The sequence below is a fragment of the Pan troglodytes genome, chromosome 5 (assembly GCF_028858775.2).
Source record: "Pan troglodytes isolate AG18354 chromosome 5, NHGRI_mPanTro3-v2.0_pri, whole genome shotgun sequence".
NCBI classification, from domain to species: domain Eukaryota; kingdom Metazoa; phylum Chordata; class Mammalia; order Primates; family Hominidae; genus Pan; species Pan troglodytes.
Window position 1 is genome coordinate 37,417,747 of NC_072403.2, and position 18,312 is coordinate 37,436,058.

Sequence of the window (18,312 nt, forward strand, 5' to 3'; positions counted from 1 at the left end):
GGGAGGTGGGAGGGGGTGCTCCCGGGGGCGGCGGTTGCCCGGATGGGCCGTTAGTCGGAGCTCAGCCGCGGAGTGAGCGAGGGAGACGGAAGGAGCCGAACCCGGCGCCATCCGCCGCCATCCTCCCCCGCCCCACCGCCATCCCGTCCCGGGGAGCCCCTAGGCCCGGGTCCCGGATCCCCGCGCACCCGGCCAGGTGAGTCTGGGTGAACCGTGCGCTGACGCCCTTTTCCGGCGCGGGAGAGGTGGTGGCGGTGGCGGTGGCGGTGGCGGTGGCGGCGGCGGCGGCGGCGGCGGCGGCGGCGGCGGCGGCGGCGGCGGCGGCGGCGGCGGCGGCTGTGGTGGGCCGGGGGGAGGAGAAGCTGCCATTAGCCGCCGCCATTTTGTCCTCCTGCTGCCGGGCCTGCTTGCCCCTCCCCCTCCGGTACCTCTACTCCGGGACCCGCACCTCCGGCAGTTCATTCAGGATCCGTAGTCTGCCCCTAACCACCCACCGTCTTGGCTTCAGGGGGTGACCCCTGCGCCTGGGTCCGTAACTCCCTACCCTCCGCTGCGCTCCTGGCTTTTCACCCCCATTTGTGGGCCCCCTCCTCGGCTGCCGCCCCGTGGTGGGCCGCGCCCGACGGTTCTCTCGGAAGGGCGCTTTTCCTCCATATTGGACCCCCTCCTATCATCCAGCGCTGTGTTCCCCCCTCTGGACGCCCCTCTTCGTGTCGAGCCACTCCCACTCTAGAACCCTGCTTTTATCCCAGCATCTTTGCTTTCTATGTTGCTCAGTCGCCCTATGTCTGCTTTTTCATTTTTCCTGTTCCTCGTCTCCTTTCTCCCCCAACCCCGTTTTTCTTCTTGGGCCTCTGCCCCCTTACTTCGTTGTCTACATCCTTTTTTTTTTTTTTGCCATTCCTGTTTCCATATATTTTCCACCTGCTTTCGTATTCATTATTTTCTGTTAGTTTTCGTCTATTCGCTACATGACTCTTGTATTCGTTTTCCCTTCATATATTTATCTTCACAGATTGGCCTCCTCAAACACCTACGAAGCAACATCCATCTCATCTCTAGCTTGTCATAAAGTTCTTTCTCCCCAATTTTAGCTTTCATTCTGGGCCTGTCTGGATTTCCCTGCTTTCTTCCCCACTATTTCTCATCTCTCTACACTGTTCCCGTCCATAAACGAATGCCTGGTCACTCTGGAATGGACGGAGAGACCTGTCGTCCGGCTTGCTTAGGGAGCTGGAGGTATCGAGTAAAGAAACACTGGTGATGGACATTTTTAATGAGGATAGGAAAATGAAGATGGCTGTGGCCTTGGCCCTCTGTTTTCTGGCCCATGGTTACAGGGTGCTAAGGTGGCTCCATAATGCTTTTTCTCAGTTCTTCATATGGTAAAACAGTATTTCATCTGGAGGCGATTTTTTCCAGGAGCCAATACAGGAGCAAGTTTAGGAAAAGATGGGATATTTCAAATACTTGGGGTTCCTGTAGCCTGGGAGTATGTACAGCCCCAGTTGTTCTATGAGGATTTCTCTGGTACCAACCCCCATTCCGGCTGAGCAAGCTCATAAAATCCTTAAACTCCCAGCATACCTTCCTGCAAACCTTCCCAGATGGACACGAGGCTGCTGGGCTGGGAGCCTGGGGTACAGGGCCCTGGGGGCATGATTAGGGAGCTTGTGTCCAATAAATAGGGAATCTAAAGTGTTGTTTCTTCTTCTCTGATGGAATTGTATGCTTCTTTTTTAGTTTTCTCTTGCTTGAATTTGTCCTGTTGTAAGTCTCTGAAACGATTTTGGTGGAGAGAGAAGAGATTATTACTTGTAGGGAATTACTCTTTGTAGACAGGCACAAAGGGCAGAGTGTTTATACTAGGAGAATGCTGGATTTTTACTTAGATTTCCTTGACAAAGGTGTCTGGGGGAAAGGAGGGAACATGGCATTTGAGCTATGAGGGAGCTAAGTAGATCATGGTTGCTTAAGAAGAGTGGGCAGTTTACATAGACTGGAGGAAAAGACACCAGAGGGCCTCATATCTGAGTCCCTAATGATAATGCAATGGAGTTTTTAAGTTTCTGTTATGGTCTGTACAGGGGACAGAGACTGAGACACTTGCTGTCTGGCCCACAGGCTCCGGCACGTTTTGGGGGAGGTGCCTGCGGGACCCAACATACTCAATGAGCTTCCAGCGCAATGTCCGATCGCTCGGGGCCGACTGCCAAGGGAAAGGATGGAAAGAAGTATTCCTCGCTCAACCTGTTTGATACGTATAAGGGCAAGTCCTTAGAGATCCAGAAACCCGCTGGTGAGAGTCCTGCAAAGATGCTTCTGATGGTTGAAAGCTAGGCATGCATGGGGCATATGTTTTAGAGCTCTTTAAAGGGAAGTGGCTGTAGTAGAAATACCAAAAGACTAGAGGAGATTTCCCAACTTTACACTGGGTCCTTTAAAGGGGGTGTGGGCTCTGGGTGAACACCAGTTATCCTCCTACAAAGGCGTGTCTGTGGTTCCCTGTCTTTGGACACGTAAGAATTGGAGGAAAATAAATGTGGATTTGGGAAACTTTGAGGCCAGCTTGCTTCTTGCAGGCTCATGATCAACCAATCTCACATAAAAGTATTGAATGTTACATATCTCAGCCTTCTTGATAGGGATTTCATAGATTTTTTTTTTTTTTTTTTTTTTTTTTTGAGACCAACTTTAGCTCCTGTTGCCCAGGCTGGAGTGCAATGGTGTGATCTTGACTTACCACAACCTCCACCTCCTGGGTTTAAGCGATTATCCTGCCTCAGCCTCCTGAGTAGCTGGGATTACAGGCATGCGCCACCACACCCGGCTAATTTTGTATTTTTAGTAGAGACAGGGTTTCTCCATTTTGGTCAAGCTGGTCTTGAACTCCTGACCTCAGGTGATCCGCCTGCCTTGGCCTGCCAAAGTGCTGGGATTACAAAGTGTGAGCCACCACAATCAGTGCAATTTCAGAGATTATTAAGGGCAGGGGAGGGAATCCCTTCTAAGAGAAGTTTGGAGGAAGTAGGTAATAAAATATTCAACACGTATAAATGTGTCCCAGGATAGGAGGCCATCAGATCTCCCATATGAGGCATTTTCGACCCTCTCTCCGTCTTTTTCTCCAGTTGCCCCTCGTCATGGCCTGCAGAGTCTCGGGAAAGTTGCCATTGCCCGGCGTATGCCACCTCCAGCCAACCTTCCAAGCCTGAAAGCCGAGAACAAAGGCAATGACCCCAATGTCTCACTAGTGCCAAAAGACGGAACAGGATGGGCAAGCAAACAGGAGCAGTCCGACCCCAAGAGGTAGACAGAGGCTTGGGGGACCTAGAGTGATGGGTATTTTAACTTGAACTTCAGGGAGCATTGGGGCTTGGTTTAGTCCAGCCACGTCTGAGCCAGAGACGAAGAGAGGTCCCTTTCTTACCTATTGCAGGTTCCTTGTTAAATGACTAAGGAATGGTACTAAACTTTAGCTTTTTGTCTTGGAGAGAGAGCATGAAAAAATAGACAACAGCCTACAAAGGATGACAAAATTATTTTGTCCTTATATTTGTAAATGGTAGCAATGGGCATGATTTCAGTCCTGAGTCTCCACCAGTTGGAGAAGTCAGGGAGGCATCTCAGGTGTGAATAACCTTCCCATTCTGTCCCCTCAGTTCCGATGCCTCAACCGCTCAGCCGCCGGAATCGCAGCCACTGCCGGCTTCACAGACGCCTGCCTCCAACCAGCTGAAACGACCCCCAGCAGCCCCCGAGGTACCTGGAGAACTGGAGGGGTGGGGAGGAAGAATGGTTCATAGCTGCCCCACCCACATCATTTATCATCTTTCTGAACACTTCCCCAGAACACTCCTTTGGTTCCAAGCGGGGTAAAGTCCTGGGCACAAGCCAGCGTCACCCATGGAGCACATGGAGATGGTGAGTGCAGCACTTAATTGGGGAGCTGTGTCTGGGCACCATGGGATGCATGAACCCTGCACTGTATTTTCAGCCAAGTGACCTTGGTCCTCTTTGGCTAAATCAAGGACCACCCATATTCAGTTTCATGGAGGCACATGAGCAAGTTTAAGTCTCAGTCTTATATGATGGAGTGTAGTGGTGCCAGAACTGACCTCCTTGGGGAATAAGCAGTTATTCTGTAGGGGGGTGAGTTTGAAGGCGGGAAACCTGATGGTCTGGTACCTGTCAGAGCCTTCCACTTTTTTTTTTTTGAGACGGAGTCTCATTCTGTCACCCAGGCTGGAGTGCAGTGGCGCAATCTCGGCTCACTGCAACCTCTGCCTCCTGGGTTCAAGCGATTTTCCTGCCTCAGCCTCCAGAGTAGCTGGTGGGACTACAGGCACACGCCAACACACCCAGCTAATTTTTTTTGTGTTTTTAGTAGAGATGGGGTTTCACATGTTGGCCAGGATGGTCTCGATCTCTTGACCTCGTGATCCGCCCGCCTCAGCCTCCCAGAGTGCTGGGATTACAGGCGTGAGCCACCGCGCCCAGCCAGAGTCTTCCACTTTTATAGCATGTCCTCAGGAAATGTACTTCTGTCTCCTGTTCTGCATCCCCATCCTAATAGGTGGAAGGGCATCAAGCCTACTGTCGCGATTCTCTCGAGAGGAATTTCCGACCCTGCAGGCGGCTGGCGACCAGGACAAGGCTGCCAAGGAAAGGGAGTCTGCCGAACAGTCGTCTGGGCCCGGACCAAGCCTCCGCCCCCAAAGTGAGTGGCTGCCTTTTGGCCAAGACATTACCTATTGCATCTCAGAGCTAGGTGCTGGCTTATTCACCTTCCTCCCCATCACTTTCAGCTGTGTTCACTTGCCCTCCAATCATTGATACCTCTCTCTACCTTTTCCAAAATACAGATTCTGCAACTTGGAGGGACGGAGGTGGGCGTGGCCCTGATGAGCTGGAGGGCCCGGACTCCAAACTTCATCATGGTCATGATCCCCGGGGTGGGCTACAGCCTTCAGGCCCACCCCAGTTCCCTCCCTACCGCGGAATGATGCCGCCTTTCGTGAGTCTTGGTGTCTTGTCTTGGAATGATTACACTGGAAGCTGGAGAGCTAGGAATCAGGACTTAGTCTTTGACCTATGAGATAGAAGGGAGGGTGGGAGGATGATTAATAGCAGGCTTAAGGAGCTAGAAGGGTATATGACTGTCCCTCTGAGCAGCTACTGTTGGACCCTTTTACAGATGTATCCCCCATATCTCCCGTTCCCTCCGCCCTATGGACCCCAGGGGCCTTACCGATACCCCACTCCTGATGGGCCCAGGTGAGCAATCCAGGTCTGGGTTTGTGGCTGGGGGCAGGGGAAGCTTATTGGGGGAGGAGATGGTTTTCTAGCCAGGAGGCTCAGTCTAGGATCAGTCTCGCATGTGGTTATACAACATGCCATATTTCATTTTTTTGTGTGTGTACAGCCGTTTTCCCCGTGTGGCGGGCCCCCGAGGCTCAGGGCCACCAATGCGCTTAGTAGAGCCTGTGGGTCGTCCCTCTATTCTCAAAGAGGATAATCTCAAAGAGTTTGATCAGTTGGATCAGGAGAATGATGATGGTTGGGCAGGTAAGTGGATATTAAGGGTCAAGAATTTGGATCTTGAAAGGCAAAACCTAATGAGGAAAAAAAAAAAAAATACAGGGTTATGTGGGTGAAAGGCAGACATTGAAGTGTAGGAAGACCAGGCCGAATGGCTCACATCTGTAATCCCAGTGCTTTGGGAGTGTTAGGTGAGAGGATCGCTTGAAGCCAGAAGTTCAAGACCAGCCTGGGCAACACAGCAAGACCCCCCCACCTCTACAAAAAAAAAAAATGTTTAGTTGGGTGTGGACTGTGCATCTGTGGTCCCAGCTACTCTGGAGGTTGTGGTGGGAGGATCAGTTGAGTCCAGGAGTTGGAGGTCACAGTGAGCTATGATCGTGCCACTGAACTCCATCCTGGGCAACAGAGCGAGACTTTTAAAAGGAAAAAAAAAAAAGTAGGGGAGGATGGATGAGGAATACCAAGTCCTTGCAAAGTGGTGAGAGGAGTAAGAATGACAAGACTTCATTGGTGGATCTAGACTTCGGAGGGAAGGATGTTGGCATTGGTAGTCCATCTTGTTACATAGTTCCAGACTACCTCCCAAGATTGGAGGGCAGAATGCTTGGGTTACTAATACTCATATTTCCCCTCAGGGGCCCATGAAGAGGTTGACTACACTGAAAAGCTCAAGTTCAGCGATGAGGAAGATGGGCGAGACTCTGATGAGGAGGGAGCTGAGGGCCAGTGAGTTAGGGCCATCAGGGGAGAAGAGGAGGGGGTCTTGGTTTGTATTTTGGTAATATACTCTTAGAGGAGTATATTAGTTGCAGCTGATTTTAATTTCCACTGTTGATCTGCTCACAGCAAGGATTCCCAATCAGCTTCTGGTGAGGAACGGCCCCCTGAAGCAGATGGCAAAAAGAGCAACTCCCCCAACAGCGAACCGCCAACTCCTAAGACGGCCTGGGCAGAAACCTCTCGGCCTCCAGAGACAGAGCCGGGACCTCCTGCCCCAAAGCCTCCCCTACCCCCACCTCACCGGGGCCCCGCCGGGAACTGGGGCCCCCCTGGGGACTACCCAGTGAGTGTCTCCAATAAGGGATTGAGAGGGTCAGCTGTGGGAAATTGGTGTCAGCTGAGTAATTGAAGCGGTTGTGATACAGAGGAAGGGGGGTGCTAAAAATGGGCTGTGTGAAGTGCCAGGCTGCAGAACATCCTGGGAAGCTTTTAAATATCTTTGGTAATAGGGGAGTCTGGGTAAGAAGTGAGAAACTGGGATGCTAATGAGGAAAGAAGAAAAAGGAGCCCTGGGTGTTTGGGTTTCTGAAGGAGAGAGGGAACAGAAAAATAAAAAGACTAGGGTGGCTAGATAGCTGGATCTGCTAGTATGCATCTGTAGTCCAAGCTACTCAGCAGGCTGAAGCAGAAGGATCACTTGAGCCCAAGTTCAAGACCAGCCTGGGCAACATAGCAAGACGTGGTCTCAAAGAAGACCAGGATAATGAGTTTGTCACCACCCAGAGAGATCAACCCCAAAGCCTGGGTCGTTGCATCCTGCAAGTAGCGACAGTTGATTTGTCTGTAAAAGAGATGGTAGAAAGCATGGTAACTGATTCCCCTGGCCCTGCTGGGTCTTGCCAATTGACAGGATCGTGGGGGTCCTCCCTGCAAGCCCCCAGCACCTGAAGATGAGGATGAGGCATGGCGGCAGCGACGAAAGCAGTCGTCATCTGAGATTTCCCTGGCAGTGGAGCGGGCCCGGCGACGGCGAGAAGAAGAGGAGCGGCGCATGCAAGAAGAGCGCCGGGCAGCCTGTGCTGAGAAGCTCAAGCGACTCGATGAAAAGTTTGGGGCACCTGACAAGCGGCTCAAAGCAGAGCCTGCTGCCCCACCTGCTGCCCCTTCTACCCCAGCTCCACCACCTGCAGTCCCTAAAGAACTCCCTGCACCTCCAGCTCCACCTCCAGCATCAGCCCCAACACCAGAGAAAGAACCTGAAGAGCCAGCACAGGCCCCTCCTGCCCAATCTACTCCCACTCCAGGTGTGGCTGCGGCTCCCACTCTGGTGAGTGGTGGTGGCAGTACCAGTAGCACCAGCAGTGGCAGCTTCGAAGCCAGCCCAGGTATGGAGATGGGGATAGGTACTACCAGATGTCAGATCACTGCTTCAAGGTGCTTAAAGGTGCAGGGTGGTAAGGCTGGGGATAAATGAAGTAGAAGGCAGTTGTTTTGGTTTATTGGACTATCAGTGATAGTGTTCTGTCATTTGTATATCTGAAGAAGGGAAGGTTTTGTCTGGAATCTTAGGTTGTAGTCTAATACCATTTCTTGGCAGAGTACTGTAGCTCACGCCTGTAATCCCAACACTTAGGGAGGCTTGGGGTGGAGGATCGCTTGAGCCTAGGGAGTTTGAGACCAGCCTGGGCAACAAAGCAAGACCCTGTCGGCCAGGCATGGTGGCTCACACTTGTAATCCCAGCACTCTGGGAGGCCGAGGCGGGCAGAACATGAGGTCAGGAGTTCAAGATCAGCCTGGCCAACATAGTGAAACCCGTCTCTACTAAAAATACAAAAATTAGCCAAGTGTGGTGGCATGTGCTTGTAGTCCCAGCTGCTTGGGAGGCTGAGGTAGTAGAATCGCTTTAACCCGGGAGGCAGAGATTTCTGTGAGCCAAGACCATGCCATTGCACTCCAGCCTGGGTGACAGAGCAAGACTCTGTCTCAAAAAAAAATCCTGTCTCACAAGAAATACATAAATAAAAATGAAAACTATTTCCTGTAGGCCAAGACTGAGGAAAGTACTGTTATTCTAATGGTTTCATAGAAAGTTAATGCCACCACCATAGGCTCATGAGAGGCCATGAAGTGCTTTAATGGGTCTTAAATGGGAGGGGCTTCAATAGAATAGATGTTGAATAGAATATTTTAGTCTTAAGGGAGCTAGAGATGAGACGTGATATTCCTGGGGTGTTCATGGAGTGTCTATTGTTGGACTAGATCACTCTGTTGTGTTTTTTTCGATGCAGTGGAACCACAACTGCCCTCAAAAGAGGGTCCTGAACCACCAGAAGAGGTTCCTCCTCCTACCACACCCCCAGTTCCAAAGGTGGAACCCAAGGGTGATGGGATTGGTCCCACCCGCCAGCCCCCTAGTCAGGGCTTGGGCTACCCCAAATATCAGAAGTCGTTGCCTCCTCGTTTCCAGCGGCAGCAGCAGGTGAAATCAAGTTGTTTACCCTCTAAGGGCTGCTTTTCTTCCTGGCTTCGGTCCCTAATTCTCTTCATAAGTTACCTTCTGGGTCCCTTTGCTTCTTTGTCCAGTTGTCTCCATTGTCACCCCAATTTCCCCTAGTCCAAGTTTTTTCTTTGCTGATTCCTTTGTCCATGTGTGCTTTGAGCCTCTCTCATCTTGTCTTTCCTCCTTTCCTAGGAGCAGCTCCTGAAGCAGCAGCAGCAGCACCAGTGGCAGCAGCATCAACAGGGCTCTGCCCCTCCTACCCCAGTGCCCCCATCACCACCACAGCCTGTGACCCTGGGGGCTGTGCCAGCTCCACAGGCTCCACCCCCGCCCCCCAAGGCCCTGTACCCAGGTGCTCTGGGCCGGCCCCCACCCATGCCCCCAATGAACTTTGATCCCCGATGGATGATGATTCCTCCTTATGTGGACCCCCGGCTCCTCCAGGGTCGTCCCCCTCTAGACTTCTACCCTCCTGGTGTGCATCCCTCTGGTAAGGGGGCATGGGAGGAGTGAGAAACAGGAAAGTCCCCTCAGTCTTAGGAATTGGATATCAGGGTCTTACTGTGACTCTGGTACGATAGGTTTTGCCCATCATAGTGATGAGGGAAGGGCATATGCTTAGCACTGCTGAGATAGCTCTGTTGCAAAAATGGGCTTAGTTAAGAAATAAGCAGTGGTTGGCCAGGCATTGTGGCTCACGCCTGTAATCCCAGCACTTAGGGAGGCCGAGGTGGGCAGATCAACTGAGTTCAGGAGTTCGAGACCACCATGGCTAACGTGGTGAAACCCCATTTCTACTAAAAATACAAAAAATCAGCGGGCGTGGTGGCGCTCGCCTGTAGTCCCAGCTACTCGGGAGACTGAGGCAGGAGAAACGCTTGAACCCAGGAGGTGGAGGTTGTAGTGAGCCGAGATTGTGCCATTGCACTCCAGCTTAGGCAACGAGCGAAACTCCGTCTCAAAAATGAATGAATGAATAGCAGAACTCCATCTCAAAAATGAATGAATGAATGAAAGAAGCAGTGGTCCTTCATTTGCCAGGATTTATTTGGGGTGGGTTGATTCTCTTGTAGGGAATCTGAGTGGATAACCTTGTCATATAAGAGCAGGCAAGGCCCGGACCTACTGGGAACAAGAGATGGAAGAGCTGACTTGACAGGGAGGGGAGATGCTTTTTGGGCTGGAGGGCTTGTGACATGAATAGGATTATTTTTCTTTTTCTTTGGTTTCTTCAGGCCTAGTTCCCCGAGAGCGTTCAGACAGTGGGGGCTCAAGCTCAGAGCCATTTGACCGTCATGCACCTGCTATGTTACGGGAACGGGGCACTCCACCGGTGGATCCAAAGTTGGCCTGGGTAGGAGATGTCTTCACCGCCACACCCGCTGACCCCCGCCCACTTACCTCACCTCTGCGCCAGGCTGCGGATGAGGATGACAAGGGGATGAGGTGAGTCTTGGTCATGAGAAATGGGTGAGTTCACAGTGAAAGGATCTAGGCCTGGGAGAAAGGTACTTTGGGTTAGTGGTAGGGATAGGGATGAACGGGAAAGGAGAGGCTGGATGCAGTGGCTCATGCCTGTAATCCCAGCATTTTGGGAGGCTGAGGCAAGAAGATTGCTTGAGCCCAGCAGTTCGAGACTAGCCTGGGCAACTGGATACCATCTCTGCCAAAACAAACAGAAAAATAGTAAAAGAGAGTCTACATCATAATAAAGTGTTCTTTTTCCACCTAGTTCTGGTTTTCCTGAGATACTTATTTCCATTCTTTCTGTCTGTCTCTTCAGGAGCGAGACTCCTCCAGTACCTCCCCCACCACCCTATCTGGCCAGTTATCCAGGCTTTCCTGAGAATGGAGCCCCTGGGCCCCCAATCTCTCGCTTTCCTCTGGAGGAACCAGGGCCCCATCCACTCCCCTGGCCCCCAGGCAGTGATGAAGTGGCCAAGATACAAACTCCACCACCCAAGAAGGAGCCCCCTAAGGAGGAGACTGCACAGCTGACGGGGCCAGAAGCAGGCCGAAAGCCTGCCCGCGGAGTCGGGAGTGGAGGCCAGGGCCCCCCACCACCACGCAGAGAGAGTCGCACAGAGACCCGCTGGGGCCCTCGTCCAGGCAGCAGTCGTCGTGGAATCCCTCCAGAGGAGCCAGGGGCCCCACCCCGCCGGGCTGGGCCTATAAAGAAACCTCCACCACCTACAAAAGTCGAAGAGCTGCCTCCCAAGCCCCTCGAACAGGGGGATGAAACCCCCAAAGCCCCAAAGCCAGACCCACTCAAGATAACCAAGGGGAAGCTAGGGGGCCCCAAGGAGACCCCACCCAATGGGAATCTTTCCCCTGCCCCAAGGCTTCGGAGGGACTATTCGTATGAAAGAGTGGGTCCTACCTCTTGCCGGGGTCGGGGCCGAGGCGAGTATTTTGCCAGAGGGAGGGGTTTTCGGGGGACCTATGGGGGACGAGGGCGGGGAGCCCGAAGCCGGGAATTCCGCAGTTATCGAGAGTTTCGAGGAGATGATGGGCGTGGAGGTGGGACAGGGGGACCAAACCACCCTCCTGCTCCCCGAGGCCGCACTGCCAGTGAGACACGGAGCGAGGGTTCAGAGTACGAGGAAATCCCCAAGCGGCGCCGGCAGCGGGGCTCAGAAACAGGCAGCGAGACCCATGAGAGTGATCTGGCTCCTTCAGACAAGGAGGCTCCCACACCCAAGGAGGGAACACTCACCCAGGTCCCTCTCGCTCCCCCACCACCAGGAGCCCCACCTTCACCAGCCCCAGCCCGCTTCACTGCCCGGGGTGGGCGAGTCTTCACTCCCAGAGGGGTGCCATCTCGCCGGGGCCGAGGAGGAGGGAGGCCCCCTCCTCAAGTTTGCCCAGGCTGGAGCCCTCCAGCCAAGTCTCTGGCTCCCAAGAAACCTCCCACAGGCCCTTTGCCACCAAGTAAGGAGCCTTTGAAAGAGAAGTTGATCCCAGGGCCTCTGTCCCCCGTGGCGCGCGGAGGCAGCAGCGGAGGTAGCAATGTGGGCATGGAAGATGGGGAGCGACCCCGAAGGAGGCGACATGGGAGGGCTCAGCAGCAGGATAAACCGCCTCGTTTCCGGAGGCTGAAGCAGGAACGGGAGAATGCCGCAAGGGGGTCTGAGGGCAAGCCATCCCTAACCCTTCCAGCCTCCGCTCCTGGACCTGAGGAGGCCCTCACAACAGTCACAGTGGCCCCAGCACCTCGCCGGGCAGCTGCCAAGTCTCCTGATCTGTCAAACCAGAACTCGGACCAAGCCAATGAGGAATGGGAGACTGCATCAGAGAGCAGTGACTTCGCCAGTGAGCGCCGAGGGGACAAAGAGGCACCCCCACCAGTACTGCTGACACCCAAGGCTATGGGAACTCCTGGGGGAGGTGGAGGTGGAGCCGTACCAGGTATTTCAGCCATGTCCCGCGGAGATCTGAGCCAGAGAGCCAAGGATTTGAGTAAACGGAGCTTCTCAAGTCAGCGGCCAGGCATGGAACGGCAGAATCGGCGCCCTGGCCCAGGGGGCAAGGCTGGCAGCAGTGGCAGCAGCAGTGGAGGAGGCGGTGGGGGTCCTGGAGGAAGGACCGGGCCAGGACGAGGTGACAAGAGGAGCTGGCCCTCTCCCAAGAACCGAAGGTGGGTAGGAACAAACAAATTTATTGTGGTTTAAAAATTGGAGGAGGGGGAAAAAGCCTGAGGGAAAGATAAGTTTGGGTGGAGTGGAGATTGTGGCCTGAGGGGCCATGAGCTCTAGAATGTCAGTAGGATTTCCATATCTGGCTAAGGCAACTGGAAAGCGGTTGGTAGGGTGTTACAGTCAAGAAGACCCACCTATGTATTTATTGCTGGTTCTTTGCTTTCCAGTCTGTGCGTCTGTACACATAGGAACCCTTAGAAGGACTCAAAAACACCTGGACTTTAATAGGGAAGAGAATAGGTTGTAAGCAGAAGTTGGGAAACATAACTTGTGGGAAAAAGTAACGATTTAGTGGATACTGGAGCTAATGCTCTGTTTTCTCCAGTCGTCCTCCAGAGGAGCGTCCCCCGGGGCTTCCCCTGCCTCCCCCACCTCCCAGCAGTTCTGCTGTCTTCCGCCTGGACCAAGTTATCCACAGCAACCCTGCTGGCATCCAACAGGCTCTGGCCCAGCTTAGTAGCCGTCAAGGGAGTGTAACTGCACCAGGGGGTCACCCAAGGCACAAGCCTGGGCCTCCCCAAGCCCCTCAGGGCCCCTCTCCTAGGCCCCCAACCCGATATGAGCCCCAGAGGGTCAACAGCGGCCTCAGTTCTGGTAAGCTGGAGGGGTTATGGGTGGGAATATCTCCATCCCCAGAGAAGGTCAAGTGCTGGAGGGAGCGGGTGGAGAACCTGGCCTAGGGGCCCTGCTGCTGGGTGCGTTTCTGCAGGGAGCAAGGGTAGAAGAATTGGGAGGTGGAGTAGAGAGGAAAAGTTAGGGTCAGTGGCAGAGCCAGGCAGATGCTGACCCTTTTTCTCTTTCCCAGACCCCCACTTTGAGGAGCCGGGGCCAATGGTGAGAGGGGTGGGTGGGACTCCTCGGGACTCTGCCGGGGTTAGTCCCTTTCCCCCTAAACGTCGGGAGCGGCCTCCCAGAAAACCAGAGCTGCTACAGGAGGTAAGGGATGGGTTTGAGATTGTGCTTCACTGCACTCTTACTCGTGAAAATTCTTCTGGGTTATGTTTTCTCTGTTCTCTTCCCTGTTTCTTTCACTGTGTTTTTACTCCAGAATTCTCAGTATTAGTCTCCCATGTGTCTCCCTTGTTGTCCCCACACCCTGTGTCACCCCACTCTGTCCTGGCTTCCTATAATTCCCAATTCCCACCCAATTCATGTTTTGCTTCTGGCCCTTCTCATCTGTAGGAATCTTTGCCACCTCCTCATAGCTCTGGATTCTTGGGCTCTAAGCCTGAGGGCCCAGGCCCTCAGGCAGAGTCCAGAGATACAGGCACAGAGGCCCTGACCCCTCACATCTGGAACCGTTTACATACTGGTGAGTAAAGCTGAGTGAAAGGACTATGGTAGAAGGGTTAAGAATGAGAGGGGCTTCTGAACTGTCATCTCCTCACTTCTCTTCTGGTTGGTGCTCCCTTCTCCAGCCACTAGCCGAAAGAGTTACCGGCCCAGCTCCATGGAGCCTTGGATGGAGCCCCTGAGTCCTTTTGAGGATGTGGCTGGCACAGAAGTGAGTGAGGGTGGGAGGGTGTGTCTGAGCTGGGACTTTTTTGAGCACTGGTCATACTCCCCCACCTGCTCTGGGTTGAGTCTGGAGCTGTTCTCTCACTTGGCTGTCCCTTTTCTGCAGTTTGTATGTGTGCATCAGTCAGGTATTGGGGTGTTTTCTACCCTGACTTAACTAGCTCCTTCTCCACTCCTCTCAGATGAGTCAGTCTGACAGTGGGGTGGACCTGAGTGGGGATTCTCAGGTGTCATCAGGTCCCTGCAGCCAGCGAAGTTCCCCTGATGGAGGACTCAAGGGGGCAGCAGAGGGACCCCCCAAGAGGCCTGGAGGCTCCTCACCCCTGAATGCTGTTCCTTGTGAGGGTCCACCTGGCTCTGAACCTCCTAGGAGACCACCACCTGCCCCCAACGATGGGGACAGAAAGGTAAAAGACCAAAAAAGGATAAGGGGAATGTTTCCAGGAATCTGACTTTGGCCCTACCTTTTTCTGCTTTTTCTCTGTGTGTGTGTGTTCTGGGCATTCCAATTTGGATTTCCCTTTCCCTCCCCCAATGCACTTTACTGTGTGCCCAATCCAGGAGCTGCCCCAGGAGCAGCCTCTGCCCCCTGGCCCCATTGGCACAGAACGATCACAGCGTACAGACCGAGGCACAGAGCCTGGCCCCATTCGGCCATCCCATCGACCTGGTCCCCCAGTCCAGTTTGGCACTAGTGACAAGGTCTGTGTGGGCTGGATCTGGGTATCCTGAGTTGGGTGGAGAGAAGGGAAGGACTAAAGGTGGGACATAGAGGACACATGTCTGTCACGGGACAATGTCTCCTGCTTTCTTGTGATCACAGGACTCAGACTTACGCCTAGTGGTAGGAGACAGCTTGAAAGCAGAGAAGGAGCTAACAGCATCAGTCACTGAGGTAAGTGGGAGTAAGAGTTTGGTGGAAAGGCCCAAGATTTCCGGGGAAGATTGCTGGGAATGACCAGGGCGTCCAGGATGCCAGACATCCCTCTCCACGAGGCCTCTCCTTCCCAGGCCATTCCTGTATCACGAGACTGGGAGCTGCTTCCCAGTGCTGCTGCCTCTGCTGAGCCACAATCCAAGAACCTGGGTTCTGGGCACTGTGGCCCAGAGCCCAGCTCCTCAGGCCAGCGCCTGTATCCTGAGGTTTTCTATGGCAGTGCTGGGCCTTCCAGTTCTCAGGTAGGCCCTGCTTCCCATTGCATGACCCCTTCAGTGAATAATAATTTTTTTCTGCCTGGTATGTATTTATAATCAAGCCTTTCTACGTTGCAGAGTTGTGAGATACCACTTTGTCACATCATTTTTCTCCCTACTTTTTGCTTCTATGGGTGGGATGGTGATCTTTTTTCTTGACCACAGATACTAAAGCTGTTTCAACTGTGCTCCTCTCCTGCAGATCTCTGGGGGAGCCATGGACTCTCAATTACATCCAAACAGTGGAGGCTTCCGCCCTGGGACACCCTCACTGCACCCTTACAGGTAAGACTCGATGCCTGTGGATCACAGAAGTACTTGGAGATGTGTTTCGGGGAGAGGGAAGGGGAAGACACAGTTCTAGGGTACTAGAAGCTAGTGGACTTAAGGCATTGCTAGGACTCTGGCTTCCTAACAGCTTTTCTCCCCACAATTTATTTTCAGATCACAGCCCCTATACCTACCCCCCGGCCCAGCCCCTCCCTCAGCACTGCTCTCTGGGGTAGCTCTCAAGGGCCAGTTTCTGGATTTCTCCACACTGCAAGCTACAGAGCTGGGGAAGTTGCCGGCTGGAGGAGTTCTCTACCCTCCACCTTCCTTCCTCTACTCTCCGGCTTTCTGCCCCAGTCCTTTGCCTGACACATCGTTGCTTCAGGTAAGAGGGGGGCAGGTATTAGATATTGGGGGATAGGGTGGGGAGAATGATTTTGTGGGGGTTGATATATTTCTCCCTGTTTCCCTACAGGTACGCCAGGATCTGCCATCCCCTTCGGATTTTTATTCTACTCCTCTGCAGCCTGGTGGCCAAAGTGGCTTTCTCCCTTCAGGGGCTCCTGCCCAGCAGGTATATTGTATCTTCACACTTCCCCTTCATTTGATTTCTCTGTCCAGTTGCTGGCTTTGATTTTCCCTGGTTTTCTGACATTCCTCCCTGCCCCCAACATGCACACCCAAATTTCTTGTTACAGATGCTTCTACCCATGGTAGACTCACAGCTGCCTGTGGTGAACTTTGGCTCCCTGCCGCCAGCACCACCTCCTGCCCCACCTCCCCTTTCTCTGTTACCTGTGGGCCCTGCTCTGCAGCCCCCCAGCCTGGCTGTGCGGCCCCCACCTGCTCCTGCTACTCGGGTGCTGCCTTCACCTGCCAGGCCCTTCCCCGCTAGCTTGGGGCGAGCAGAGGTAAGGTACAGGAACTGAGGGACTAGGGAGCGCCAAGACTTAGGAGTAGGGATTCTGTATTTCAAGGTAGGCAGCTCATGATTTTTTTTCCCTCAGCTGCATCCAGTGGAACTAAAGCCGTTCCAGGATTATCAAAAACTGAGCAGCAACCTTGGGGGACCTGGATCATCACGGACTCCCCCAGCTGGAAGGTGAAACGGAATAGGGATGTGGACTTTCCAAGTGCTTCCTTACTTTGGAACCAGGGTCTGGATCCTAGGCTTGCCTTAGACGCCCTTCTTCCCTTAGGTCCTTCTCTGGCCTCAATTCGCGTCTCAAGGCCACGCCTTCCACCTACAGTGGAGTCTTCCGCACCCAGCGCGTCGACCTTTACCAGCAGGTGAAGGAGAAACCCTTGTGGCCCCAACTCTAAATTCGAGTTGCCACCTGATTTCCTGTCCTTCCGTCTCATCGCTGACCTCTCACTGTGACTCACTCTTTAACACATGCCTGTCCCCTAGGCCTCCCCACCAGATGCCCTGCGCTGGATACCTAAGCCTTGGGAGCGGACAGGGCCGCCACCTCGAGAAGGGCCCTCCCGACGGGCAGAGGAGCCTGGGTCCCGAGGGGACAAGGAGCCTGGGTTGCCCCCACCCCGCTGAGGGAGTTCCTCTTGCCCCCTACCCCCGGGGCTTGTATATAGATTATAAATATATAAGGGGGAAAGGGGTGGGCGGGGAGGGGTTGTGGGGCTGGGGCCTCACTTCCCCTCCTCCCCCTTCCCCTGGTCCCCTGTCCCTGGGGCTGTTTGTTAAAAAAGAGTAATAAAAGGATTTAAAAAAAAACTTCTACAATGATTTGGGGGATGGGTTGTTTGCATTGTCTTAAAGCATGGTGCTGAGTGATCTGTAGTTTCAGTCAGGGAAATATTCATTACTTATTCCAGTGAGCTGTTGAAACTAAAAACATGACCATCGTATTGGATCTTTAAATTTTTGAGAGTCGGGAATTTGGGCTGAGCTCAGCTGGATAAATCTGCTTTTTTGTGCCAGTGAGCGAGGTCAACTGGTTATCAGTCTGCAGCTGACACCTGGGCTGGTCCCAATATGGCTTCCTTTGCATATCTGGGGCCTTGGTGGGACATCTGTAACATTACTGGATTATCAACCAGTGTCTTCACATGGACTCTTCAGCAGGCCTGTTAAATGTCCGTGAGCTCATGTTCCAAGAGGTCTAGCTGGAATTTTCTAAGCTTATGCCATGCTTAGTTGATAGAGCACTAAACTAGCCAAGGTAGGCGATGGGGGGGTTTAGAAGGGACTTCAACTGCATCTCAAAGGGACTAGCAAAGAATTTGCAGCCATGGGACTTCAGTCCTTTATGATGAACTAAGGGGAAATCTCTGTTAAGGCCTCAATGTTGGAGCACACTTAAGGGGCTCTTTGAATTGGATAGACCCAATTCCAGCATTGTCAAACTAAGTGGGATTTCACATGGTAACGCTGCATGCTAGTTATGCTAAAGACTATACTTAGGTCTGCAGCTGCTCAGAAACTTTTTTTGATGGGTAATTTGAGAGCTCTATCCTAGTGTGCACCTGGAATATGCTCCCAACTCAAAATACAGGTTTTTTATTTATATATAAAGTGCTTTCGCACAAAAAATACAAACATCAGGCTGGGCGCGGTGGCCCATGCCTGTAATTCCAGCACTTTGGGAGGCCAAGGTGGGTGGATCACAAGGTCAGGAGTTCGAGACCAGCCTGGCCAATGTGGTGAAACCCTCTCTCTACTAAAAATACAAAAATTAGCCGGGCGTGGTGGCAGACGCCTGTAGTCCCAGCTACTCAGGAGGCTGAGGCATGAGTGAGAATCGCTTGAACCCGGGAGGCGGAGGTTGTAGTGAGCCGAGCTCGAGATCCGGCCACTGCACCCAGCCTGGGAGACAGAGCAATACTGTCTCAAAAAAAAAAAAAAA

At 53.1% G+C, this 18,312-nt stretch overlaps 1 protein-coding gene and 1 non-coding gene across 8 annotated transcripts; both read left to right on the forward strand.

Annotated features, from left to right (window-relative positions):
• The first annotated feature begins 55 nt into the window (after window positions 1-55).
• Window positions 56-18,297, forward strand: PRRC2A (proline rich coiled-coil 2A). 7 transcript variants are annotated; one of them, XM_001156151.6, is made up of 31 exons: window positions 56-196; window positions 2,125-2,299; window positions 3,132-3,309; window positions 3,663-3,762; window positions 3,852-3,924; window positions 4,577-4,720; window positions 4,866-5,017; window positions 5,198-5,277; window positions 5,426-5,568; window positions 6,180-6,270; window positions 6,391-6,607; window positions 7,175-7,649; window positions 8,554-8,744; window positions 8,958-9,255; window positions 10,001-10,211; window positions 10,549-12,402; window positions 12,789-13,057; window positions 13,269-13,399; window positions 13,646-13,775; window positions 13,882-13,967; window positions 14,164-14,388; window positions 14,543-14,683; window positions 14,805-14,876; window positions 14,993-15,160; window positions 15,378-15,460; window positions 15,620-15,830; window positions 15,921-16,019; window positions 16,144-16,356; window positions 16,453-16,547; window positions 16,645-16,735; window positions 16,857-17,189. In XM_001156151.6, the coding sequence occupies exons 2-31, from the start codon at window positions 2,188-2,190 to the stop codon at window positions 16,995-16,997; spliced, it is 6,474 nt and encodes a 2,157-aa protein (XP_001156151.1). In that variant the 5' UTR covers window positions 56-196; window positions 2,125-2,187; the 3' UTR covers window positions 16,998-17,189. The 7 variants fall into 7 exon arrangements, with proteins under 7 accessions (XP_001156151.1, XP_063668372.1, XP_063668374.1 ...); XM_001156097.5 differs by having other exon boundaries at window positions 58-196; window positions 2,088-2,299; XM_063812302.1 differs by lacking the exon at window positions 16,144-16,356 and having other exon boundaries at window positions 16,857-18,297.
• On the forward strand, window positions 2,477-2,608 carry LOC112209664 (small nucleolar RNA SNORA38). Its single transcript, XR_002944487.1, has one exon. It is a non-coding gene; the product is annotated as a small nucleolar RNA SNORA38 (small nucleolar RNA).
• Window positions 18,298-18,312: the final 15 nt, after the last annotated feature.